At 40.9% G+C, this 27,633-nt stretch overlaps 1 protein-coding gene across 1 annotated transcript in view; it reads right to left on the reverse strand.

The window, feature by feature from the left end:
- KPNB1 (karyopherin subunit beta 1) overlaps positions 1-20,751 on the reverse strand; it is a 24,067-nt gene extending 3,316 nt beyond the window's left edge. The window contains exons 1-20 of the mRNA XM_023732803.1: positions 20,635-20,751; positions 20,471-20,529; positions 18,113-18,295; positions 14,938-15,138; positions 13,222-13,374; positions 12,322-12,381; positions 11,571-11,660; positions 11,118-11,228; positions 10,247-10,348; positions 8,412-8,636; positions 7,342-7,533; positions 6,601-6,731; positions 5,528-5,675; positions 5,125-5,196; positions 3,592-3,736; positions 2,343-2,425; positions 1,721-1,828; positions 1,021-1,164; positions 798-903; positions 1-114 (exon numbers count right to left, since the gene is read on the reverse strand). Of these exons, the coding sequence (XP_023588571.1) occupies positions 1-114; positions 798-903; positions 1,021-1,164; positions 1,721-1,828; positions 2,343-2,425; positions 3,592-3,736; positions 5,125-5,196; positions 5,528-5,675; positions 6,601-6,731; positions 7,342-7,533; positions 8,412-8,636; positions 10,247-10,348; positions 11,118-11,228; positions 11,571-11,660; positions 12,322-12,381; positions 13,222-13,374; positions 14,938-15,138; positions 18,113-18,295; positions 20,471-20,529; positions 20,635-20,674 (2,467 nt within the window). The 5' untranslated portion in view covers positions 20,675-20,751. The remainder of the gene's footprint in view (positions 115-797; positions 904-1,020; positions 1,165-1,720; positions 1,829-2,342; positions 2,426-3,591; positions 3,737-5,124; positions 5,197-5,527; positions 5,676-6,600; positions 6,732-7,341; positions 7,534-8,411; positions 8,637-10,246; positions 10,349-11,117; positions 11,229-11,570; positions 11,661-12,321; positions 12,382-13,221; positions 13,375-14,937; positions 15,139-18,112; positions 18,296-20,470; positions 20,530-20,634) is intronic.
- Positions 20,752-27,633: the final 6,882 nt, after the last annotated feature.

Genomic DNA, 27,633 nt, shown 5'->3' on the forward strand with positions numbered 1-27,633 from the left:
CTATCAGTCCAGCAGCACAAGCTACTACTCCATCTGTATGATCCTCATCTCCAGCAATGTGGTCAATGAAAGACAGAATAAATTCTACTCTGGGTTGGACCAGCATCACATCCGCTATAAAAGAAAAAGAGGGTCTGACAAAGTTGTCCCACATTTGACAGGACTACACTCCTCTTCAAAATTTCCAAGTATTTTTTTTTTAATTTCCAAGTATTCTAACCCCATCAGTGAGATTCAGGTGGGATAACCAGTAACACACAGTTATGCCTAATTATTATTCCTCAGATTAAAATTTCATTCATCAAAGTCTAAAGAAGAGACAGATACTCCTTACCCTATAAGCAGACAGAATAATATGGAAGGTAATAATGGAATTTTCCCCTCAAAGCCAGTGATGTCAAAGGGGAAAGTATAAATATGTCCCCAGTCAGTAATAAAACATCAGGTAATACAGACTTCTGATTCCTAGTCCTCCAATTCGGTTCCACTGAGGCTCAACAACGGCCACTGGTCAGTGCAGAAAGCAACCAGCATCTCTGTCACAGATTTTTCCAACAACCTTGCTGGGTCTCATCGCTTGCAATGCTCAAGATATATGGGACAAAGAAGGGGCAGCAGTTCTATACCCCCATACATAGCTACTCTCTTCGTTAGGGAACTGCTCCTCCTTCCTCCTCCCCACCCCTCCTTTAAGCAACAGGTGCTAATTTACAAGTGAGCTACGGAATGAAAAACACAGCCCGTTTGGTTAGGTACACACTGGCCAATAGACTAAATAAATTGGTGGTATACTCAACGGTGTACGTTCTCCTGATCCCCCTTCAATCCCTGGACGATTCCAGTATAGGCTTCCAAGCAGCCTTCCCTTAGCTCATTCAGATAATCCACCATGTCATAGTCTGACTGTAAAAGACAAAGAACAGAAACCCCACTGATCACATTTGGTTGTATGTTTGTCAAAAGCTCCTCTCCTCCAATTAGGGTTGGGCTTACAGATCAGCAAGATAGCTTTAAACATACCTTGTCCACCTGGGCTTGGGAAGCCTGCTGAAGAGTATTCAATACTACCTCAAGGTATTTTTTAAACTCTCCACCAATAGCAAGGGCAATATCACCAAACACTGACAGAATCTGTGGCTTCACAGACCTGTGGACATTCTCATTCTGACAAGGAAAAAGAAAAATTAACAGTCAAAATCTGTTTAGTCCATCCAAAGACACAAGAAACTTTTATTTATTTATAACAACTACTGATATTAAATATCTGAATGGTCCTTTGCAGCTTATAACCATTCCCATTTGAGCCACGTATCAGTTGTTAGAGAACGCTAATACAAATACTGTTATTCTCATGTTACACATACAACTACACTTTCAGTTCAGATGCTCAGGCAAGGAGACTGAAGCTTAAGAGTTCAGTAACTTGTTATCACATAAGTAAGCGGCAGAACTGGGTATACACAAAAATAGTGGTTATCTCTGGATAGAGGTACTACATATTTTTATTTTCCTTTATGCTTTTCTGAATTACTTTAACTTTACAACCTCACTGTAGAACCATCTTCTGAAAGCTAGTATTTCTCTTCTTCATATGTCCACAGCCATTGTTCTGGGAACTTCCAGCTCCCTGTCATGGATATCTTAATGTTTAATTGTCTTTCCAACTGATCGTTTCTTTGAAAACTGGTTAAACTGGTTAACTAAATGTGTAGACACTCACCCCTAAATTCTCCAGTAGCAGCTGCATCACCTCATCACAGAAAGGTAAGATGTTGGACTGCAGGGCACGGCATAAGTCTCCCACTAAGCCCACAGCTGCCAAACAAACCTGCAAAGAATCAAATAAATAATCTTCCAAACAGAAAAGGTCACCTACAGAAGTAAGGCATTATTTTTACCTAGCTGGTCCTTTATCACTTAAACCTACAGTCAAAGAGAAAATATCCAACACGGCAGGAAGATAACTAGAAATATCCAAAATATCACCAAGAAAGGACAGAAAAACCAATATTCACCAAGAAAAATAGAGGCAGGTAGTCTGAAAAAAAAAAAAACAAAAAAAAAAGTGCCTTGCTAAATCTTTAGGGTGCCAACAGCACAACTTTACATCGCTACTGCCTAGGCAAACAATCATCTCGTGCTCCCTTATCTGGAGCATCCAATATCCTGTTTTTCACAGACTACTTCCAGTTCAGACACTCAGAGCAACAAATAAAGCAGCTAATACTTGGGAAGATGCATAAAGAAGAACTACCTAAACTACAAGAACCTGATTTGTCTGTACTACAATGACTATCAGATATGAGTAATATAAATATATTATCTCAAAGAGCATATCCTACCTGGTACTCAGCATAATTTTTCAATCCAATGCCCAGGAAGGGTTTAAAGGCCTCCATGTACTTTAGGAATTCACCACCCAACACTGCAATAAAACAAACTATTAGCTAACAGCAGCACCACAAGATATTATACAGGTTAGCACAGATATCCTAGCTCTCCCAAAATGTACTCAACTCCACTTAATAGGTTGGGTGGAGTATGGATTAATTACTAATCCCATCATGAAGACATTAAGGCTGTCTAAGATAAGCCAAATCCATAACTGCTGGAAGGGCCTAACTCTTATATCCTGGAGATAATGTCAACTCTCTACAGAAAGGGATTTCGCTCTGGCTGAAACAACAAAGTGGTTTGGCGCTCAAGCAATGTCGAAGGCAATTTTGAATTGGCTGAGCTAGCCGTACTTGTCCAACCCCTAGTCTGATTATAACATGTCCTCTCTGGCGGCCAGCTTGAAAACAGGGTCCCTAAGCAATCCCATCAAAGGCTTACCAAGCCACAGCCAGCAAAAGCAGCTTTGGACTTCATATCCAAATCAGCTATTCTGAGAAGCCAAAATTAACTTCATTGCCCTTTTAGGGTGGTCACATGTTGCCAGAGCAGTTGGACATATGCTCTTTATGCCAGAAATAGATTTGGTCCTCAGGTAATGGCCTTAGTAACACACCTTACAGGCTACTCCTGAAAGGGGGCATTCCAGGTTTCTTAAGTGCTCTTTAGTGGCTTTCAAAGAGCCTTAAGATATGCCTTACCAAAAGCAATTTATCACAGTCAGACATGTAATAATCAGAAAATGATTTATTTCCTTGAACTTTTTCAATGTTTCATTCCATCCCACACTAGCTACCACGATGTGTCAACTTGACTCCAAAAGATTACAGGAGGAGCCAGGAAAGAAAACAGAAACCTATGCTTCTTCCATCTTTGACAGAAGCCAAATCCCAGCAAAGCAAGTAGACTTTCAGGACAGGGAGTGGGTGGGAGTGGGGAGCCTGATGAACATCAGGTAGGTGGTAACAGTTTTCTCCAAAACAGGTTGCCAATGTGACAAAGTCATAAACTGGCTCCCCACTTACTTCTGGCAAGGCAGTTATACCAATTTATACCTAAGTCCAATCCAACTTTGAACTGACTCATGCTCCAGTAAATGAGACAGGAAGAGTATGCTTTTGGCAGTCAAAAATTCTTCAAGGCCATTTAAACTGCTACATTCTAAAGACATTCCCTGTCCAATTTCGGCTCACTGACCTTCCACTAATGTGCTAACTGCCATCAGGGCATCCTCTTGCACTCCCCCAGACCCAGCTGTGCTCTGGAACATCCTTAACAGGGAGGCCATGACCACATCAGAGATCTGCAAAGCATCTTGATGCTGTACTTTCCGGAGAACATTCTGTGAAATCAACAGGAGTTCAGAATCTGACAGTTCCAAACCCTCCAATCAGAACACTACACCTTTCTCATCCAGTCCTTTGATTTTTATTTCTGAAAAGGCTGAAGACACTTTGATGCTCAAGAGCTTTGACAATGCAAATCATCTGCATCAAAACATTCACTTTATATGCCTTCTATTTCCCAATTCAGAATCAACATGAGATGATTCTCCCTGGTGCAGAAAGTCATCTCTGCATTTCACTTATGTCTGACAAATCTGTCAGTAGCTTCCATACTCCACTCTTACGGAATGGCAGTTGAATTATTTCCGTTTTAAAGAAGGTCACGTCGTATTAAGTGTTCCTACCCATAAAACAAACAAAAAGCAACCTTTCCTGTATCCTAATACATTGAAAGATGCTGGTCAATAAATAGCCTGACTTCTCTCAATTCAGTATGTATTCCCCAAACCTCCCTCCTCACCCTTTCATTTGTTTCAAATGATGTTACTACTGGATCATTCCTATATTTTATCTGTTGAAAAAGAAAAGATCCTTTAGGAGTCATGTTTTAAGAAATAACCCCCTCTCCCCCAAAAAACAAAAACCGATTGCCATCAAGTTGAAAAGGGAGTTCACAGATAAGATGACCTAATTAGTGTCAGTGAATACTACAATCTAGTACCTATTTAAGCTTTAGACAAGTCCCAGGGTTTTCCTGTCCTCTGGTAGCAAAAGGAATAGCTCCTCAGCCACTTCGTAAATGGGGAGTGCCATTTTATTTTAGTTTTTTCAGTCTCTTAGAAAGTCCGTTGTGAACACTTAAAAAACCAGTTGCCGTCAACGTGACCCCATGTGTTCCAGAGAAGAACTGTGCTCGATAGGATTGTCAATGGCTGATTTTTCAAAAGCAGATGACCTGGCCTTTCTTTCAAGGTGCCTCTGGGTAGACTTGCACCACCAACCTTTGGGTTAGCAGCCAAGCACATTAACTGTTCGCACCACCCAGAAGTAGGTACTGCTAAACAATTACTGACTATAAATTATGTAAATTTCAATAAAGCTTCCATAAATGCCCTTTCAAAAGATGGTAGAAATTCAAGGCTGTATTTTTATAGCTGGGAATTCAAATCTGACTCAGTTAGGCTTGGACAACCTAATGAAAACCAAAGACTAAAACCGGCCAACACAAACCTAGCTCCACAAACCAAGAACTTTCCTTCCCTACGCTGTTCAAGAAACATATTAGGTCTTTCAGCATCCACGGAAAATTATTCTTCCAATCAGCCACAGACCAAAACCTTCTGAGAACCATTTCAAGAGTTCTGTATGTACATGAATTTATCATCCTGAGATACAAATTTCCTCTTCCCCGGAGATATTAAGAAGTGATAAAGCTCCATCATACCTGAAGAGTTGCACACAGTAAAGACTGAAGGTCATTGAACTGGATCCTATCAGATGTGCTCTGGATATGTGACTGTTAAGAGAAGAAAAGGAAATCACTCACCGTGTTCTAAATAAAAACCTAGAAGGGTTCTAAATAAAAACTTCCGTTTTTGCTAGGTTTGCTGGGATAATAATTTTTACTGACACTAACGCAGGAAAGTAAATTAAAAACAGTACATACACCATGGTGTACGTATGAATAAACTGAACAGCAACACAAACGTCAAGTTGTAATACTCTAAGTCTTATTATCTTTCAGATAATATACTTAAACACCAAAAATAGAGAATAGCCTTGAAAACAGAGCTATACATGAGAAGAATGCACTCTTCCCACCAACAGCCAGAAGCCCTAAGCCTCACCTCCATCTGAAGCACTTGCTGCAGTCGCTCCATAATGACCAGAGTAGTTTTTTGAACGGCAGGGTAACAATCCTTGGCACTGTTTTTCACAATTTCCATCAGAGATTCATAGGCAGCACTCCTCAGGTTGTTCTGATGTCCATCAGGCCTGGAAGGAACACACAGCAAAAGCCTTAAAGCCTCAACTGAGAAGAAGAAAGGGCAGAGGACTTCTTATAATCTGTATTGTCTCACCGAAATTAAGAACCCAGAAACTCATGTGCTTGTAAACCTGGTCTGGAGTTTGGCAACACAACAGCCAGGAATCAATGACTATGTTCGTTATGGTCTTTAGACCAGGTTAAAATCCATAACAGCTGTTTAAGAAATGGGATAAAATTATAGAGAAAAAAAGAAGCCTGGCCTGAAACACTTAAGAACCCGTGTGGACAATGCCAGAGGTTGCCTGATGAGTTAAGAAAAAAAACACCTCAATTTTCTTCATTCATCCATGAGATGCCTTTACATACAATCCTGAACAGGTGTGGAGACGAACTAGTTAAGCACAAAAGATCCTGATGGTTCATTTCGCTCATACAAAACCAGAGTATGATTAAAAGGTTGTCCCCAACCTATAGTCCCTACATTTCAAAAGCTCATCTGTCAATCAACTGTTTGATACAAAATTCCTCATCCAGTAACATAAATGGTGGTTACTGAGGTGGTATGGCAACTGAACTCATAATAAGCACTACCTTTCTCTTACACCATGATCAAATACTGATATTAAACTGTCGACATTATAAAATTAAGGAGACCTCTTTAGATCAACTACTCTCTAAAAGGGGAACTAAAAGGCAGTGGAGAAATGAGACTATTTTCAGACTATAATTGTAAATGGGACAAATCTATATTTCTGTCTCTCTAATTTTAAACAAATAATCAATCTACTATAGGATCCCTTTCATTCCTTCAGCTCATGTAAAATCTCATCCTGTCTCAATGTTTTTATGATTGACCTAGATAGCCCCCAGACAGAAGACTACAGGAGTCGGATGCAACTCAACCATACATTTCTATGGAAGACCAGTTACCTGTCTGTGGTCTCCAGAAGCTTCTGAACTATGAGTTCAAATGAAGAGGATAAGCAATAGGTAGCTGGTTCTTCCTGATCATCAGCTACGTCTGCAGCTTCATAAGCAGCTTCAGCCAGACTAGAGAAAGCCTGAAAGCCAGAAAGATTTAACATCAGTCCTGACAAGAATCCCATTCCAGGGTTAACTGATGTTTTCTTAAGATACCTTGGACAGTGTCCTTTCTAAATAACCTAAAGATAAATCAACGCTAGTGAATCCTCAACTTTTTCTGCTTTTAGTTCCACGCCTTCATTTCACCTTCCTCCCCAACGGCCCCAAAGGTCCCTAATGAACTACATTCAGCCTATACTGACTCAGCATTTAGGCCGCCTACCTTACTTCCCTCTTGCCCCCATCTCAGCAATCATACTTTTTGTAGCCAGCAACTGTCTACCTTAATCAAAAATTCCTGTCCCCAAACAACTGAAAAAAGAGAATTGAATCCAAGTAGTTCTCCCGCTGGGTTAGCCTGACTGTTCTAAGTGGTTTGGGAACTAGTCACCATGAGTCAAAAGCTCCCACTGGCTCTTGCAGTTGGCATCACCCCCACATTTTAACTGAAGAAATTAGAAAGGAGATGCTAGTCTTTTAGAAAAAGCCTGTCAGTGAGGTAGACCCATTTTCCTCCCACACCTCCTACTACTTCCTTGCCAATGGCTCAACCAAGCTCCTTGTTTCACCAGGAAGAAAATCCCTTACCCAGCACACATTTGAAGCCACTCTGGGTTCAGCACTAAGGCCCTCAATCAGACATTGCATCAGGGGAGCCAAGTAGACATCATTGATGGCAGCTTCAGGGAGCAGTTCACAAATTCTGCCCACAGTCCATGCAGTTGTATCTCGAACGACTACACTGGGGTCTTTCATTAATTCTATTAGGGTGGGCATAGCCTGAAAATACAATAGTTACTAGCAAAGCAAAACGAATATTAAAATTCATGCAGCCTACTACCTCAAAAGAGTGAATACTGATGAATGGGTTTTAACTCAAAGCATTGTAATTTTAAAAGATATGCTCAAAAAATACCAAACAATGTAATGAAAGTAAGTAAAGTGAAAAAGTCTTCATCTTTTTGTCTTCACCAAATCCCAGAATGGAGTTAAAGAGTTTGGTGTGAATGCTTTCAGTGGTCTTCACTCAATTACTCAGAGATCCCAGGATGCAGCTGTGATGGCATCTGGCTATATCCTGAAAGGCTGAGTTCCATATGCACTAAACTCAATTATAATGGACTTCTATGTCATGTATAATAGTAAAATAAATACAACATTCCCACAGAGAACTTTCACTACATAAATGTCATTATATTCAAAGGATGGAATGATGCCATCAATAAAAATTACGGGGAAATGTTTACGATACAGTACTAAGTAAAGAAAAAATAGCTGTAAGACTGCACAGTAAAATTTTCATCCTGTTGCACACAGAAAAAAATTGGAAATGTAACTACCAAGAATTAAGAAGGTTATCCCTGGGCAATGAGATTAAAGGTGACTTTTTTCTTTTTGGCCTTTTCTGTCTGCATTTTTCAAGTTTCTAGGTCCTATGATTTATGTAATAATAAGTTTTTTAAAAAGGTAGTAAAACTACTTTATCGCTCACTGATAGCAAGTAACTATGCAGAAATAACCTTTGCAACAACTATTTACAACTGTTTTTAAAACAAAGGCACACTTTCAAGCAAAAAGCATAAATAAGCAATATGTATCCCACTTTCCACCCCCAAACTCCCTTGGCTTCATCTGTATAACTAGTAGTTTGAGCTGACCTGTATAACTAGTGGTTTGAGCTGATTGGGCTCTGGTCCTTCCAAGATACAGCCAAAAGCCATCACCGCTACATCCCGGTACCGCCAATCAGGGTTCTTGATGTGTTCTTTAATAAAGGGGAGGACATGCGGGACAATGTCATCTTCACAGCAGGTGGCCAGAAGCATGAGACACACTCCTGCTGCTTTGCAGGGGTTCCAGTCATCATCATCATCATTTTCATCCTGGTGAAAGAATGTGGTACTAGTTAAGGTTTTGTTCAAAGAATCATTTTACCTCAAAGGATCCTCCAACTACTCCCAAATGTCTTTTGAATTTAAGCTTCGAAGAAATAAAACATAAAACACTTTTATAGTTTATCCCTTCCACGAAGACTCATCACAGTAAGCCTTTGTTAAACAAGATGCAGATGGAAGAAGACCCCACTAGTACTATACAACGAAAATGAACAAACTATGACTACATGCAACAGCATGGATGAATCTCAACTGTGTAGAGTAAAAGGCAGAACAAAAGAATATATATTGTATGATTCTGGTTATACAAAAACTTCAAAATTAATCAAAACTAACCTAGAGAGTTAAAAATCAGGACAGTGGTTCCCTTTGAGGGAGGCAGTGGTGACTGGGAGGGAGATTTAAGAGGGGCTTCCGGAGGGCTAGTTGTGTTTCAAAAACAAAAAAAAACAAAACAAAACAAAACAAAAGAGATTCCATTCAGACTTCCATTAAATTAGAATTCAAGATGTATCTTCCTTATTGTGGCCATTCACACTTCAATAGTAAGAGTGAACAGATTACTTAATTGTGAAAGTTAAAACACTACACTGAGCAGCCCTGCTCCCTTTCTCCCCAAGTCCCTAAGGCAATATTACAGTTGCCTCTGACAGCCAAAATTCCAACATTTCAACAGAGGGGAGCAGAGGGGAACTGGGAGAAGGAAAAGCAAAATTAATAAATGTAATTGTAATTGATATAGGCAACTGCTACTCGTGGCAAACCAAAGCCTAGCCCTATGCAGTTTCAGAAAATTACATATCTAAAGAAAAGACTTGTTCCCAAATGAGAAAAACACAAAAACATACAAAAGTGAAGACTCTAAGGTCAAAAGATAAAGAACAGCAACTGCAAAACTGAAAGATGAGATGAAAATTTAAGGGAACGCCCAATCCATTTCAAACCAAATACATCTCTACTTATCTTAAGACTGCTACATTGAAAAAGCCATGTACAAATTATATTCCTGTGTACAAAGATATTCTACAGTGCTCAAAGTCACCAATACTGTTTCCTCAGAGCACTGCCAGCTCTTCGGTAATATTTCCCATGCACCAGAAGAGATGAGTGACAGAAAGAACCTTTTCAACACCAAACCAAGAAAAACTGTGTGATACGGAAGGAAGAAAACAATGGTAACCAAGATAATAAGTCATATCCCACCTCATCAGCATTTAAAATGTACATATATCCTGTGAACCCATGAAAATATCCCAGATATTAGAACAAACATTTGAGTGGCCTAAAACTAGCACATCTATTCCCAACCTTTCTTTACTGTCACTTTTATACAGTGTACCTCTTGTTTGAAAAACATAGCACTCAGGAAATCAGAGCAGTGAGTGTGGCTCATTCCTGATCAAGATGCAGCTGAAATGTTCAGACCCAATCCTTCTTCACAAACAACTCAAGAGCCTAGGCTATCCCTGAGTCATCTATAGCAGAACATCCAATAGTTGAGGTGGTGCCAAGTTTTTTCATGGAAACTCTTCCACAGCAAACCACCAACCCTTACAAGGTTTCATCGCTTACCTAGCTAGATTTGGAAGGTAACTCACCTGTTTAGTTAGTGTCTGTGTGAGGATTGGAACCAGGTACTGCAGTGCTCCCTTGGCATAAAACTTGCTGGTGTGCTCAGGGGGCCGTCCTTGTTCTGCTGCCTGAAGAGAAAACATACAGCAAATTCCAAACAGTAGCAAACAAGCTATATACTAAAGGCACACAATGAGAGCTGGTAAGGGGTTCATAGCAGAAACATATGGGACAAATGGTAATATCTGCTGTGATCTTTGGAGGTGCTCATTTTTTTGTCTTACTTCCCTGAGACTCCTTTAGGCCATATATATACAGGCTACCTTAACAGACCAAGACAACTTTCTAAAAACTACATTCTTTCCACACAAGCTCAATTCGTATTAACAAGCTGTCATCTAAATGATGACAAGAGGTGCACCAAATTTACTTGACATTGTGTTTCTGAAGTACATAAAGACAACCAGGCTTGGAAACAAAGCTTGGGTCCAAAGACTGCAAGCGCAGAACTACCCCTTCCCCCCATCTGATTCCTTCACCGGAACTAGTAAAGTATCTATTATACATCCCACACTTGCATTGGAACTTCAGACAGGAAATAATCCTGCATTAGGTGTCACCTCCTTAAACTGTGATAGCCTGCTGCCCCCTTGTGTCCACAGTACTAAAATCGGTATTTACAATAAACCAGTAAAAACATGGAATGCCTTTTTACTGATCTGTCTCCCTTATGAGGGGTTTTGGCTAGCAGAAATTTCCAGAAATGGAGATATTCTTAAAGCCAAGTCAGAATAAACGCTTTCCCAGCAGAAGAATAACAACTCACAAATGAGATACGTCCCAAAGCCCACTGAGAATTAAAGCTCTCCCCCTATGCCCACCCCTTCCCAGGCTCACCTCTGAAGCCTCAATAGCCAGATCCATTTCCTCATCACAGACATTGGACCAGAATTCTATCCCTTGTAGTGCCACCTCATCAATGTCACTTTTCATTGCTTCAATTGTGATCTTAAAAGAAAAAATTTGACACCCCAGGCCCCAAGTAAGTGCTCGTTCAAATTAGACTCCCTCTTTACCATAGATATCCAAGTTTCAAAAATGTAGACTTATGAAAGCTAGGTCTGAAATGAAAAGTAGAAACAGGAAGCAGATTTTTTTAAAAACACTTTTTACCAGCACAAAGCGCAAGTTTTCTTGGCATGACGCCGATGAGTATACATTCAGACTCAAGAAATTTCCTTGATTTTACAATATTCAGTCAAAAATTACAGAAGTGACAAAACAGCAACTAAGAAGGATGGGCTTTGCAATTAGCCACAAGCTCAAATCATATAAAATAAAAATACTTACGGCAAAAAGAGCAGGACCCATATAAGTCTCCATGTACTGATAATACAAGGACATTATCTTCACCAGATTCTGTAATGCAGCCACTCGTACCTTTTACGAAGAGTAGATTAACAGTTTACTAAAATAACAATGCAATCTGACAAAAGTAAATAACGAAAATGGGTCAATAATCTAAATGGTTGACTGAGGTACATATAATGTTATTTCCCCAGAAAATGAACCTCTTCCTCAACTTTTTCTTTATCCTTTCCTATTTAATTATCCACCACCACCACCCCACCCCCGCCTTTTTTTTTTTTGCTTTAAAGATGCCTGTGGGCTCAATGACGCAGCTAAACTCACTGATGCCACTGAGGCTGAAGATGTTACTCTCATCTGCTTGAAGGGTCAGGTTTAGGTTACAGCAACATCAAAGCTGTTTCAATGGCTATAATTCAAAACGATCACTTGAATAACTTAGGGTAATTAAGTAGCAAAGCTCATCAAAAACCATTTCTCCTCTAAATCTTTTAAGAGGATGGCAAGATGGCAATTTCCATTACGGTAATTTTCTAAGTATTGTTCTTCCGTCTCAACTATGTTGGAGAAAAATTCTTATTAATGATAAAATTAGTCAAACCTTATTTCTGAAGAAATGTGATTCCCGGTATTTCAAACAATTACATGTTAGAGCTAGCATCCTAGGAAAGCCTTAAGACAGATTTTTCATAGGACCCCACACTTTCCCTTATATCCGGACACTCTCACTTACCCTTGTATCTGGACACTGTGTGGCTTCACAGACCACCTGCATAATAAAGTGCCTTTCAGACTGCAGAAGAATAAAGAGAATTAGGACAGCATAAACCACACATGCAAGAACTGCTACAGAGTCTACAAGGAGAACCTCTCTCAGGCCCCACACAACCCTGGTATAATCAATCAAGTAGCTTTTCCTAGAAACAATAAAGGCACTATGAAGGCTTTATAACAGTTTGCCCCCAGTATCTGCTATATGACCTGTACTCTAACGAGGACCCTAATCTTCCTAATCTCCAAAATGAGCTTCACTAACAAAACTTCAGAGAGGAAGGAGACAGGAAAATGTAGGTCACAGGATTTAAATAAAGATGGTTTAAAAAAAATTATGTGCAGGAAAACCAATTTCCTTGTATCTAAAATGTAAGAGAATTGAAAATATCTGCTTTACTACAGAGATGAAATTTGTTTTCTGGGAGATGGCAAATCCATGAAATGTGGTGAGTAAAGGGAAGCACAGAGTAATGAACTTCAAGCACAGACACAAAACGTTTATAGAATTTTCAAAAGCATCTTCCTAAGGAGGTATAAAACAGCCTAATTTCTGTATTTTTTTAAATTTCAAAACATACCCGCACCTTGAAATGCAAAAACAAAAAACCTAAGCTTAGAACATTTTAGATTACATATTGTTTCTAAGAGCCTGAGGAGAAGTGGCAAGCACTTACACCATGGCCATGCCTGACTAATACATACCCCTACTACAACGGAATCAAATGTTTGTAAACAAGATGGTAGTAAGTCATAAGCTTTTTTTTTTTCTAACTATAAACCTTAAAAAACAAACAAACAAAAACCCACTCTCATTTCTCACCCTCTTAACCTATACACCTTCTCGTCAAAAGAAATTTACCTCTTTGTCAAAGTTTGCTTTGGTGAACTCCAATGAGTTCAGGAGTGCGTTAGTAGCTGCTAGCTTCACATTATTACTAGGCTCTTCTTTCCTCATTCCCTGGATTATGGCAGTCAGAATCTCATTGGATTTATCCTGTAGCTGCTCTGGGTCCTGAAACAAGCAGAAAAGTGTGGTGGTGAATCTAGTAACAAGCTCACAACTAATCAGCAGTCCTTTTAATGATAAAATCTACTCGAGGGAGTATTATGACTTTCTTTGATCTTTTCACACACATTTCCATTTAGGGACAGCACTGCAAACCACCTGCCAAATATCCCATGGCACTGGTAGTCCAAAAATGAAATGAAACAAGTTACATGTATCAACTTCACCTCTGAGTTTCTCAGCAAAATGACTCTTGGTATAATGTAATACTGGCTTTCTTTTCCTTCTGTGTAAATGAAGATGGCAGTCTGCTGTTTTTTTTTCCTTCAGGCCATCCGTACCAAATTAAGTATATACTTCAGGACATCACAGGGAAAAGGGCTAACACCTGGCTACAACATCTAGTGAGGTGAAGTTCAGGTTAAATTCTGTAGACTTCTTTACTTCGTCAAGTCTGCATATCAAAACAGACACCAAGAGTGGGGAACTCATCAGCAAGAGCAGCCCTAGGAGGGCCACATTAAAATACTATGTTGTGGCTCCAGGGGTCGGCAAATTTTTTCTGTAAAGTAGTAGAAGTATCACAGCACCCGTGGTACGTTAAAGATCCTGAGGAAAAGGATCAGCTCAGAGACACTCCAAGGTAGAAAATATCCTCATTTAAAAAGTCTAGAATCTAAACCTCTCCAAATATATGGATTCCCATTGTGAGTGTGTGACTCTCAAATCTCTTTACTTTAGGGCATGACTAGCAATGTGAGGATACGGTAAATTGCCTTAGTTATCTAGTGCTGCTATAACCTAAATACTACAAGTGGGTGGCTTTAACAAACAAATTTATTTTCTCACAGTTTAGGAAGCTAGAAGTTTGAATTCAGGGTGTTGGCTCTAGGGGATGGCTTTCTCTTTCTGCCAGCTCTGGAGAAAAGTCCTTGTCTCTCTTGAGCTTCTGCACCTGGACAATCTTCATGTGGCTTGGAATCTATCTTTTCCCATCTCTCCTTGCTGACTTGCTTGTTTAATCTTTTATATCCCAAGAGATTGACTCAAGACACATCCTGCACGAATTCTGCCTCATTAATATAACCAAGACAACCCATTCCCAAATGAGATTATAACCATAGGCAGAGAGGTTAGGATTTACAACATGTATTTTTAGGGGACACAATTCAATACGTAACAGTAACTAACCGAATTTACAGATCTAAAGCAACAAATAAGGTACTTCTATTATCAAATAACTCTGCAGTAGCTTGGTTTTCTTCATAGCCTAATAAAAAGTAATCCTAATATCATGCAAGAAGCCCTGGTGGCACAGTGGTTAAAGCGCTCAGCTGCTAACCAAAAGGTCAGTGGTTTGAGCCCACCAGCCACTCTGCAGGAGAAAGATGTGGCAGTCTGCTTCTGTAAAGATTTAGTATTGGAAACCCCATAGGGCAGTTCTACTCTGTCCTGTAGGTTGCTACAAGTAGGAATCGACTCGACAGCAGTGTGTTTGGTTTAATACCATGCAAATCACAAAGAGGGAATCAGAGATATACACATTAGATACATCAGGCAAGCACTTACTATATCTTGGCAAATGTAACCAATAGCTTCCAATGTCGACTCTTTCATGTGCTCTGTGCTGTTGGGGTTTGTGACATTGGCCACTAGCTGAGGAATGAGTTCTGGCCACTGGTTCACTGGGATCTCTGCACAAGCAATACCAGCCACACACTGAGAGGCAGAACTAGGCCGGTAGGTTTCTGTGCCCAAAGTCTGCAAAACCTGCAAAAAAAAAAAAAAATCAATTTCTAACACTATTTGAGCACATTTTTCCCACTACACCTCTTAGATCAGTCTCACCTGAATTCTTACAGAATGAGAATAAAAAAGTTACAAAAGGCAGATGCAGTATATTCAGATGTAGCAAAGACCCAGCGTCAGTACCAACACAATTCCCATGGCTCCAGAGTCTAAAAACAAAACTAACCAATCTTGCTTCCAAATGGAATTCTCCAAGCCTCACACCTCACATTTCAACACAAGGCAGGAAACTAGCAGTAAGGGGAGGTAGCATTAAAAGGCAGCATGGGGTGGGGACAAAATTCAACTCCCAGGCTCCTGTGATACAAAGGAAGGCTGCCCAGTCTTAAGCTATGCTTTGTGGAGACAAGTGTGGGACTCTAGAGTGAGGCCAACTCTAGGGTGTTCAGGTGAGTCTGATACATGGAAAGGGCTTGGTCAAGTAACAACATCACTAAATGCAGAAACAAAGTTACTGATGTTACCAACACCTAAGAACCAATCCCTATTTAACTTCCAATCTGAGATTAGTTCTGTTTGCCCAAGAAATCAAAATCTGTCCCCCACCTCATCAACAAATACCCAGAACAAGTCAGATATGCCAATTAATATGGGATCTGCTAGTCATTAAACACGTCTTGTTTGAAATGGTAACCACACAAGCATATATATAAAGGTTAAAGGCACAGGTACAAATGAAGGATGAAGCCACAATAGACCCAGGGTTAATCATTACCATGATTAGCTAATTCAGTCAAATGAACTCACTAAGAATCATCAGTCCACTCAAAAGGCAAGCAGTTAACTGTGGCATAGACACAGGACAACAAGTAGCTGCCAAAAATTTCAGGCCAGCTCTGCTGACTGGGCCAGGTCACTTAGTATCCTGCTTTGTAACTAGAGGCTAATAATGAACTCAACATCTTCCCCCTTTATACAGTATGTCATCATCCCTGCCAAACCCCACCAGCTTTGCCCAACAACATTAACAGCTCTGACTGATTCTAAATGAAGGTTTTCTTTTGTTCTCTAGGACTAGCAGAGCTAGAATGGACTTTAATAAAAACTGTACATCAAAAACATGAGATGAACTGTCCAAAATGGCAATGGCTGAACAGGTATTAACAGCCCCAGTCCAGGACACCTTTATATTAATACTTAAATCTCATTCTATGTTTATCTTTTCTCCTTTAAATTGATTCTACAAGACCCTTAGTATTACATGAGGTGATTTAGAGGCTACAGATGTTCAACTCCCAAGAACTGAACTTTTTTGTTTTGTTTTGTTTTTTTTAAATCCAGAGGTAGCCCTAATAATACTCAATTATCAGAAATGAGTGGAATAAGAAATTAACAATCAAACGTGTCCTAAAATCCAGATTTCAAAAAAGAAATGACCACCAGCACTGAGAGACAGTACTATCAGATGTGCTAGGAAAAAGGAAAAAAACCCAAGATGAATGTTAAGTTTTTTTCAAGTGCAAAGATTCAACCATGCCTATATAAATTCTGATGCAAATTTTTAAAAATTTTGGTGCTAAGAATGATGTGCCAAAAAAAAAAAAAAAGTCAATTACCATTTCCATTTTATCTTATCTCATTTATTATTATGTAACTGGGGAGAGGGAATGAGAAATCAAATGGGCCTGATAACCATCAAGATGATGCAATAAATAAATTTCATTTATGTCAAATTGCTGAGAAGGGGTATTAAAATGTTATTACATAATAACACCCTATATAAATACAAATAGCTCTATATAACATATTCCAAGGAGATTCAAAATAAGCTAGCTTTCATAACCTAGTTCCCTGTCGTGGGCACCTCCATGGAGGGAAGGAGGTACATAACCAGAAAGAAAGGGTAGCTGTTCCCTTAAGGATCACTAATCTACCTAATGCTGACACTCAGAACCAGGAAATGGCAAATAAGGCACATAACCTTGACCTGCACACACACACATATAGTAATCCCCTAATAGTTTCCCCTCAAAAACCAAAGACCAACTGATGACTGCACAGATGCTAAACTTACTCCCCTTTGTGCCTTATCCCGGTAATACAGGCCACTAAAGAACCTCCCTAATTAAAAAAAAAAAAAAAAAAAAAAAAAAAAACACATCTGTTCACATATTCTGAATTCTCTGCTTCACCTACAATCATGCATTTCTAACTGAAGTCACAAGAACTCCATGATGCAAAGCAACAAGGGACATTCGATTTTCCTCAAATACTGGGAAAACTCACCTTACTCTTCTAATGCCTTGAAAAGAGCAGGTGTTTATCAGAAAGTTTTTCATAATTTGCTAAGTAAATAAAAGCACCATTAAGTGCCATAATCATATTTTAAAAACTCTTTGGCCCTGAAAGGGCCAAGAGATCATTTAATTTCCCTATGGCTCCAAACAGTACTATGCATAAACCATCAAAGAAAGAGAAATATCCACAGCACAGCAGAAATTCACCAGAAAGCTAGGTGCTGCCTGAACTGTGGAAGGATCACTTGAGAAGACAGTTTTAAAAATATTCCTGGGCCTCAATCCGGACCTACCAAATCAGAAGCTCTGGAGGGAGCCTGGACGTACTCATTATTAACAAATTCCCCATGTGATTGTGACCACTTAAGAGTTTGGGAAAACCAATTTATATCTTCAGTTCACCAAAAAGATTCTACAAACTCCTTTAATCATCAACTCTAGCATCTAAATAAAGTTTCCCAAAGTGCTGCAGTCCACCTCAGTTACCTGGAAAAAAAAAAAAATCTCAATCCTTCAATGGAAATGGACAAGCTGAATTGAGAAAGATTTAAATCAAATACAGTTTTTATCTTCAAGCGAAGTCTACATCTCAGAAACCTATCACACTGTCAGCTCTATCTCATGCAAATGACAAAAGAACTGACAGATGTTTCTTGTTCCCTAGGGAATATGACCAAAAGGAAATGAAAGTTACTTACATAGTTCTTGACTTCCCGTCGAGCATTAGCATCAATAGCAAGCCATCTCTGTTGATATTGTGCCTTGATGTCTGGATCCTTAGATGTCAAAGAGTTCTTGATTTGTAGACCAGCTGCAACTCTGGCAACCTGACTGTTTCCTGGATTTGCCAGCACTCTGGACAGTTCCACAAGGAAAGTAGGCTGTTAAGAGAAGATGTATATGCAAATAAAAACATCTTTTGAGAATTTCACCAACTGAGGCTAGCTCATGAACACCAAACCATTGAGAAAAACTTTTTTCCTCTTTTAGGGCAAATTATAAATCTCTTACAAAATTCCCCAAATAGCTACATATTAAAGTCATCCATCTTCTTTCTCATGAAGCTTCAAACAGCACTCACAAGAAGCTATAGATTTTCCTATGAAAAACACTGGGTCTTAATGGTCTAATCTTTACATTAAATTCCCAGAATTGAAGCAAAGTTGACAATCTGGTAGTCAATGGATTCTTCTATGTATACTGAAATGTCCCAAACATCTACAATAATGCCTGATATTCAATAAATATTTGTAGAACAAACAAATACATTATGACAGGGTAGAAAGTAAAACTATTTTTCTTTCAAAAAAACCTTAGTCTGAAAACATGAAACTGAGGGTGGCTTTTGAACTAATGGAAGCAAACAATCCTGAATAAGAAAAATACTTATCAATAAGCCTAAAACATAGACTTAGGAGCCCATCCTCTATTATTTTAGTTGCAGGTGTGGACAAGGCTGTATCTGCAAAAAGGGAGCAGTGAAAAAAGTAGATTTATAAGGAAGAACTGATAAATATTTAGAAAATTAAATTGAAAGGATAAAAAATGTCAAGACAAGTTGTTCCGAGAAAACTGACTTTATATTTAATAGTTAACACACTAAATAAATGCTCCCATACATTTTGGACATAAGTTGTGCACTAAACATAGTGGAGCCCTGAAAGGCACACTCAATCTTTTGTAATGCACAGGTCCCCAAAGAAAAGCTACTTAGTTTAAAAATTTTAACATACACACCTCCTTCCCCTCCAGAAAAGAAGCTCTGTTCAAATGGAAAAGTTAACAGAAAAAGCCAGAAGCAGATAGTTTCTTACCACTAACAAGTACTGCCTGGCACCTAAAATTCTAATCACAGCAGAAGATATTCCTAAAAGTCTTACTAATTTTATACCACTAAAAAAAATGTTTTAAGAATAAAAGACCTCTCGTAAATTAGCAGAAATAGGAATATATTCCAAATGTAATATTATCAGTCTATACTAATGTAAAAATCTTTCCTCAGGAAAGATAAGGGTAAAAAAGTCAGTAAAAACTAGTTTTTATTTGAACAAAAAATATCACCTAAAGGTAGTTTGTGTGAAACAAGTCTTGCCTTTTTTTCTTTTGGCTTAATTATTTTGCCTAGAAAACTCAAAGAAACACATTTTGTTATAGTGTTATCTACACATTACCTATTACCTTTATAAGACGTCAAGCATCATCCACCCTTCCCTCTGCTCCCATCCCCAGAGAAAAACATAACTGGCACATGGGATGTTGAAATCATTTTTATACAGCAGACCAGTCTTTATACTGTAGTAGGCTTATCTTCATTTTTTCTGTGCCTTTTAAATTTGAAAACATGAAAAACAAAGAACTTCCCTCTGTGATTTCATCAGGAAATAGGCCCGATCTCCTCAAAAATGAGCTCTAGTCTGTTGTCTGCGTGCAAATCCCTAGAGATTAAGTCTCTGCTCATCAAAGTTAAAAAAAAAAAAAAAAACACCCCAGGAGACGAATAACCGGGCAGAATAAGGAGAAGTATTAATGGGAATGGGTTAAGAGGCATTCGGGTGCCAACCCTAGCCAGGAGCACAGACCAAGGGAGCTAGGAAAGGGTAGAGCTCTGGGAAGTAGGTGGAGAACCCCAAAGGCCAAGGGACAGGAAGGAAAAGCCGGCACAGTTCAGAACAGGGCTCGCAGCTGGGCTCGGAGCTTCCACATGGCCCTTAGGCCCGGCTCCCCCACCCCCACCCCCGCTGAACACGCAGCGCCGCGCAACCTAACTTCCCTTTCCTCCCTCTTTCTCCCTCCCGCCGCACCGCCGCCCTCAGGCCGCGCGGCGATTGGGTGGCAGTCACCCCGGCGCGCCGCGCCATTGGCCAGACGCCGGGGCCTGGGGCGGGACACACCCACCGGCTTCCCGATGGCGGGGTTAGGTTGGACCAGGGTGGGGGGGAGGGGGACGGGATGGGGCGGGGTGGGTTCCCGAGGCCTGGGCCTCTAGGAGGGCGGGAAGGCCCCGGACCTAGGGGATGAGAAGGCGGCGGGATGGGGTACAGCAGGGTGGCACGCACCAGGTTCTCTACGGCCGCACGCTCCAGGAACTTCTGCGCCGCTTCCAGTTCAAGCCGATCTAGGGGGAAGGAAAGTGGGAAAGGGGACAGGGTCAGAGGAGCAGGGCCTCCCCTCCCCCCACTTGAAATCACCTCAGCCCGACCCCCCGGCCCCCGGGTCCTACCAGGAGATACGGTCTTCTCGAGGATAGTGATCAGCTCCATGGCGACGGTGGTGGCGGCGACTCCTCCTAAAACGACGGTCCGGCCTCTCGGGCGGCGGCTCTAACTGGGGTTGGGGGTTGGGGGTCGGGTGGGAAGGGAGGGTGGGGTGGGGGGCGGGGGTCACCACAAGCCCATTCACCGGCTCCCTCTTGCTAGTCACTCCGGCCCCCTTCCTTCCTTGTTTCCTTCCTTCCTCCCTCCTAATTTGCTGCTGGCGCTGGCGGCAGCTGCTCCTCTGGCGGCGGGGGAGGGACCCCGGGGGCAGCTCAGAGCGCGGCTGGTGCTCGGGTGGCGGAGGGAGAAAGAAGGAAGGGAGGCAGTAAGTGAACGGCGGCTCGCAGGGAGGGAGAGAGGGAGGCGGAGGGATATTCGGGCCGGACCTCTCCGCGGCGGCACCGCGCTCCACGTCGATTGGCTGCCGCCATGGCCACGCGGAATCCCCAATTGGCCAGGCGGCTAGCATTGAAGGGCCGCCCTGCACCGATTCGCCCGCTGGTTTCAAGGACCGGGTTGGCTGGGCGGGCAGCGGAATGGGGCACGCGGACTGGCCGAGGGAAGGGAGGTCGGGGTGGGGCAGGTTTGAGCCGGCCGCTGATTGGATTGGTCTGGCAAAGGCCGTGGGCTCAGACTGGCTAAGCTCTGGGAGGAGGGTGGGTCAAAGGCAAGACTCCGAGGCTGGGTGATTGGCTGGGTACTAGACGTTGATAGACTCGGGCGCCCGGGAGAAGTGGGGAGAGGAGTTCGGGGTCGGCTCCGCGGAAAGGCGGGAGGCGCCTGGCCGCTTTAGGGGCCTAGCGCGGGGCACGATGGGACGCCTCCGGGAAGGGGTGGAGCTGTGTTGGGGCCGCCTCGGGCTGTGGTTGGCATAGCGCCGTCACTCCGAGGGGTGTGTTGAGTGAGGATTTTGCGGGCCTCAGCGGGGGAGGGAGACCGTTAAAGCCCTGTACCGCGCCCACAGGAAGCTGCTTTAATAACTAGGCCTATTTAGTACCAGGCTCTCAGCTGGGAAGGATCTTAAAAGACCATTTGGTTCAATTTCCAATTTGCAGATGTGGAAACTGAGGCCCAGAGAGGGCACGGAATTTGTCCAAGGTCCCACAGCCTGTTAATGGCCTGGTCGGGACTGCTGTCCAGCGCTCCCGACTGCGCTTGGCCCTGCCGGCAACTTCCTCTCCAAGGAGGTGAATGCCGGTGCATTCAGTTATAAGGCCTACCTCAAATAGGTGTCGGTATTTGGGTTCTTCTTAAAACCCCATCCATAGCTACAGGTACTTTAATAGAAATGTATTTCATCTTCCAAAGGTGTCTCTATAAAGGCACAACTATGAACCAGAAAGAATGTGTGCACAGGCATAAAGGATTGCGGTTTTTAGTCTTTTTTAGTTGGGACATTGGGAGAAACTAATGAAAATCTTTCATTAGCAAAATGCACATACAGAAAATGTACATACAGTTTCTTGACTTCCCCTGACATTGATAATGGACCCAAGGTTAAGAGATTGCTAAATTTTTTGCATTTTTACCATATTGGTGATAGCGTTACTTATAGCTAGTTTGAGTTTGTGAAAGTAATTGCCCTACTGTAGCCACACTAGGAAAACCTAGGCAGAGTCTGTCCATGTTGAGGGGTTCAAATCAATAGAATTGATAGGATTTAGTGGTTGATTAGATACAGAGGAAAGGGAAGAATGAAAGGTGAGTCCTGGGTTTCCAGCCTGAATGTTTGGGGGAGTGAATAATACTAAGAACAAAGTTGTTGAAGCTGGGTTGGTGCAGAAAGTTGGGGTCAGGGTTGGGAGAGGGGTGAAGAATCCAGTTTTAGAAATAGTTTGTTTTTACGAATAGGAGGACATTGAAGGGAAACTGTATATTGAGGATTGAGATTTGGGAGAAAGGCTGGTGCTTGGGGAAAAAAAGAATTTATAAGTGAATTGATCAGAAATTATCATTGAGACCCTGACGTCCTATAAAGAAAGAGAAAGAAAAGGAAAAGATTTAGGAGTGGAAATGGAGTTCCAAACTAGCGGGTAATAAGAGTAAGAGGGAGAAGAGAAAGAACAGCAAGAGGTAGGAAAAGAAATAGAATTGATTGTTTTTAGTTGTGCTAGTCTGAACTACCAGTAACCAGTAGCCATTGAGTCAATTTCAACTTATGGTGACCCCCTGTGTGTTAGAGTAGAACTGTGCTCCGTAGGGTTTTCAAAGGCCAGTTTTTCAGAAGTAGATTACCAGGCCTTTCTTCCAAGGCATCTCTGGGGAGACTCAAACCACCAACCTTTTGGGTAGCAGCCAAGCATGTTAACCGTTCTCACCACCCAAAGATGTCCATGTCCTAATCCCCAGAACCTGGGAATATGTTAATTTACATGGCAAAAGGAACTTTGCAGATGTGATTGAGTCAAGGATCTTGGGATGGGAAGATTGTTCTGCATTATCCTGGCGGGCCCAATGTCCTTATAAGAGAAAGGAGGGTCCAAGTCAGAGAAGGCTCTGTGATGACAGAAGCCGAGGTCAGAGTGAGACGTGGCCAAGGAATGCAGGTGGCCTCTAAAAGCTGGAAAAGGCAAGGATCAGATTCTCCCATAAAGCCTCCAGAAGGAACTCAGTCCTGCCTATCCATTTTAAACTTCTAACCTCTGGAACTATAAGAATAAGTTGATGTTGCTTTACATCACTAAGGTTTGGCAAACAGTTACATCAGCAATAGGAAACTAATACCAAGCCAAAAAACTAAACCCGTTGCCTTCAGGTCGATTCCAATTCATAGCAACTCTATAGGACAGAGTAGAACTGCCCCATAGCGTTTCCAAAGAGTAGCTGGTGGATTCAAACTGCCAACCTTTTGGTTAGCAGCCAGTCTCTTAACCACTGCGCCACCAGGGGAAACTAGTAACAGTAGTTAACAATTAGAAACAACCGAGATATCTAACGGTGGATTAGTTCAATAAATTGTGGTACATTCTTTTGATCAACTGTTATAATTCTAGTTAGTCATTAAAAATTATTGTCTAAAATGATACTGGTGAAGAGTGTGCTTCCTTAGCACAAGTAGATACATGAGACTAAATGGGCAGGAGGTGAGATGAGAAGGCAGAGAGGGTCAGGAGCTGATTGAATGGACACGGGAAATCCAGGGTAGAAAGGAAGAGTGTGCTGTCACAGTATAGGAAGAGCAACTAGGGTCACAAAACAATGTGTGTATAAATTTTTATATGAGAGACTAACTTGAATTGTAAACTTTCACTTAAAGCACAACAATTTAAAAAAAATGCTGTCGAGGATCATTTAATCTTGTAGAAAGTGTTCATACTCTATTGCTTAAAAAAAAAGCAGATTGCACTATTGTAGGTACATATGTTAAAAATTCATCAAACATTTTACACACTAGGCAAGGTATAATATAAACCCATTGCCGTTAATTTGATTCTGACACATAGTGACCCTATAGGGCAGAGTAAAACTGCCCCATAAGGTTTCCAAGGCTGTAAGTCTTTAAGGAAGCAGATGGCTACCTTACCCATGGAGTGGCTGATGGGTACAAACAGCCAACTTTTTGGTTAGTAGCCAGTCTCTTTAACCACTGTGCCACCAGGGCTCTTTAGGTATAACTCAGTAAAAAAGTTTTGCAGACTATACATAGAGTGTCCTGTTTTGTTTTGTGTTTTTTTAAACATTTAATTAGCTACTTGATTTTTTAAAAATTCAATTGGTGTTTTAACAAAAGTCTTAGCAGAAATATAGAGGTGATTTAAAATTAAAGGTTAATTTTTGGTTAGTGTTATTTTTCTTCCTCTCTCTTTTTATTTTATTTTATTATTATTATTTTTATGTGGGTGTGCTTTAGGTGAAAGTTTACAGAGCAAATTAGTTTCTCATTAATTAATACACAAATTGTTTTGTGACATTGGTTGACAACCCCGCAATGTGTCAACACTCTCCCCTTCTCCACCCTGGGTTCCCTGTTTCCATTCTTCCAGTTTTCCTGACCTTTCTGTCTTCTTGTCTTTGCTTTTGGGCTGGTGTGCCCATTAGTCTCATATACATGATTGAACTACAAAGCACGTTCCTCACGTGTTATTGTTTGCCCTATAGACCTGTCTAATCTTTGGCTGAAGGGTGAACCTTGGAAGTGACTTAAGTACTGAGTTAAAAGGGTGTCAGGGGCCATACTCTTGGGGGAGAGTGTCCTGTTTTGTTAAAAGAAAAGAAGCATGAGTTATATCTGTGTATCCATGAATAGGAAAAAATACTCAAAATGTATAAAGCAAATGTTAATAATGGCTGTCCCTGGATGGTAGGATTACAGTTGATTTTTATATTCTTTTTATTTTTTATTCCTTCTCTGTGTATTCCAGATTTTCTCCGATTAACAGATATTACTTTTTTTTTTAATTAGAAAAAAGGCTTTAAAAATCAGGTAAAAAGGATAGGGAGAAATTTCAAGAACACTTTGTAAGCTCCTCAAGGGCAAGGACCCCACTGCACCTGGCACAGCAGATCTTCTGTAATCAATCTTCTGAAAATAGATGATGATTTTATTTCTAAATTGTATCCCTTCCAAAGCAGAAAGTGATGCAATATTGGGGAGATAGAGGGAAGGGAAAGAAAAACAGACAAGAACAAAGAGGTAAAAGCTTCCTGAATCTTGACTTGGGAGGGCCTCTGAGAGACTGGAGGGAAGTGGAACCAATTACTTAAAGATTCTCCCTACCTCCACCCTGCCCCCTCCCTTGTCTGCCAAGTAGCTGGATCCTGAGACAAACACTTTCAGCAAAGTTCTCTCTTCATTTACACAATCCTCCTTCCTTTGTTCTTTTTTTTTAACTTCCTTCCTTTGTTCTTTTTCGAATTATCAAAGTGATGCATGCTCCTCACTGTAGACATTTTGAAAAGTATCAAGAGTTAAGAAGTAGAAATGCTAACCATTAAAGAGATGCAAATCAAAACTACAGTAAGATACCATCTCACTCCTGCAAAAATGGCACTGATCAAAAAAATACAAAACAAATGCTGGCAAGGTTGTGGGAAGATTAGAACTATTATTCCTTGTGGCTGGGATTGTCAAATGGTACAACCACTGTGGAAAATGGTATGGTGCTTCCTCAAAAAGGTAGAAATAGAAATACCATATGATTCAGCAATCCCACTCCTAGATATATATCCTACAGAAATAAGAGCAGTGACATGAATAGACATATGTACACCCATGTTCATTGCAGCATTATTCACAATAGCAAAAAAATGGAAACAACCTAAATGGTTGTTCATCAGCGGAAGAATAGATAAACAAAATGTGGTACATGCATACAGTGGAATACTACGGAACAATAAAAAATAATGAGTGTGAGAAAGATGACATGGATGAATCTGGAGGACATTATGCGAAGTGAAGTAAGTCAATCACAGAAGGACAAATATTGTATGATACCACTTTTATAAAAAGTCAAGACTAGGCTTACACACAGAAAGCAACATTTTTTGATGGTTACCAGGGATGGGAGGGGGAGGGAGGGAGAACAGCTTATTAGATAGTTGATACGTGTTAATTTTGGTGAAGGGAAAGGCAATATACGCAATATGACCAAGGTAAATGAAGACACTGAGAGGTACGCAAGAATAAATGACAACTATGGCATTAGGCAAATCTGCAGAATACCTCTTTAAAGTAAGGTGTTAAAAAGCAAGGTGTCACTCTGAGGACTAAGGTGCGTCTGACCCAAGCCATGGCATTTTCAATCGCCTCATATGCATGCGAAAGCTGGGCGACAAATAATAAGGAAGACAAAAGACGAGGTGCTGCCTTTGAATTATGGTGTTGATGAAGAATACTGAATATACCATGGACTGCCAGAAGAACAAACAAATCTGTCTTGGAAGAAGTACACCAGAATGCTCCTTAGAAGCAAGGATGGTGAGACTTCGTCTCAGGTACTTTGGACATGTTATCAGGAGGGACCAATCCCTAGAGAAGGACATCATGCTTAGTAGAGGGTCAGCGAAAAAGAGGAAGACCCTCAACTAGATGGATTGACATAGTGACTGCAGCAATGGACTCAAACAGCAATGATTGTGAGGATGGTGCAGGACCAGGCAGTGTTTCGTTCTTTTGTACGAACGGTTGATATGAGTTGGAACCAACTTGACGGCACCTAACAACAACAACAACGGTAAATGCTATAAAATATACAATTCTGGAACAGCAGTAATAACCAAAAATTTGTGAGTGGTTACATAGGTAGATATGTATGCTGTATAGGTGTGGGAGGGCATATGGAGAACACATGTGTGCATATATAGGTATAGTGGTGGGCATTTGTATATACATATTTGTGCTGCCTATATATTCATATATATAATGGAGCATATAGGGGGCAGAGTCATGGAAACTTCTTAGACATATCCAAATACCTCCTGGGACTGAGTTATTGGGCTTGAAGGCCAAGGACCATAGTCTCAGAGGACATCTAGGTCAATTGGCATAACATAGTTCATAAAGATAATGTTCTACATCCTACTTTGGTGAGTATCATCTGGGGTCTTAAAAGCTTGTGAGTGGCAGGTTATTCACTAACTAGATAGTAGACAAGAATTATCTTAGGTGAAGGGAAGGACAGCACACACTATAGGGGAAGTCAACACAGCTGGACTAAACCAAAGCTAAGAAGTTTCCTGAATACAGTCAAACACTTCGAGGGACAGAGTAGCTGGGGCAGGGGTCTGGAGACCATGTTTTCAGGGGACATCTAGGTCAATCAGTATAACAAAGTTTTTTAAGAAAATGGTCTGCGTCCTACCTTGGTGAGTGGAGTCTGGGGTCTTAAAAGCTAGCAAGCGGCCATCTAAGATCCATCAATTGGTCCCAACCACCTAGAGTAAAGGAGAATGAAGAACACCAAAGACACAAGGAAAGTATTAGCCTAAGAGACAGAAAGGGCCACATAAACCAGAGACTTCATCAG

This window comes from Trichechus manatus, unplaced genomic scaffold (assembly GCF_000243295.1).
Source record: "Trichechus manatus latirostris isolate Lorelei unplaced genomic scaffold, TriManLat1.0 scaffold00054, whole genome shotgun sequence".
In the NCBI taxonomy this organism is placed as follows: Eukaryota; Metazoa; Chordata; class Mammalia; order Sirenia; family Trichechidae; genus Trichechus; species Trichechus manatus.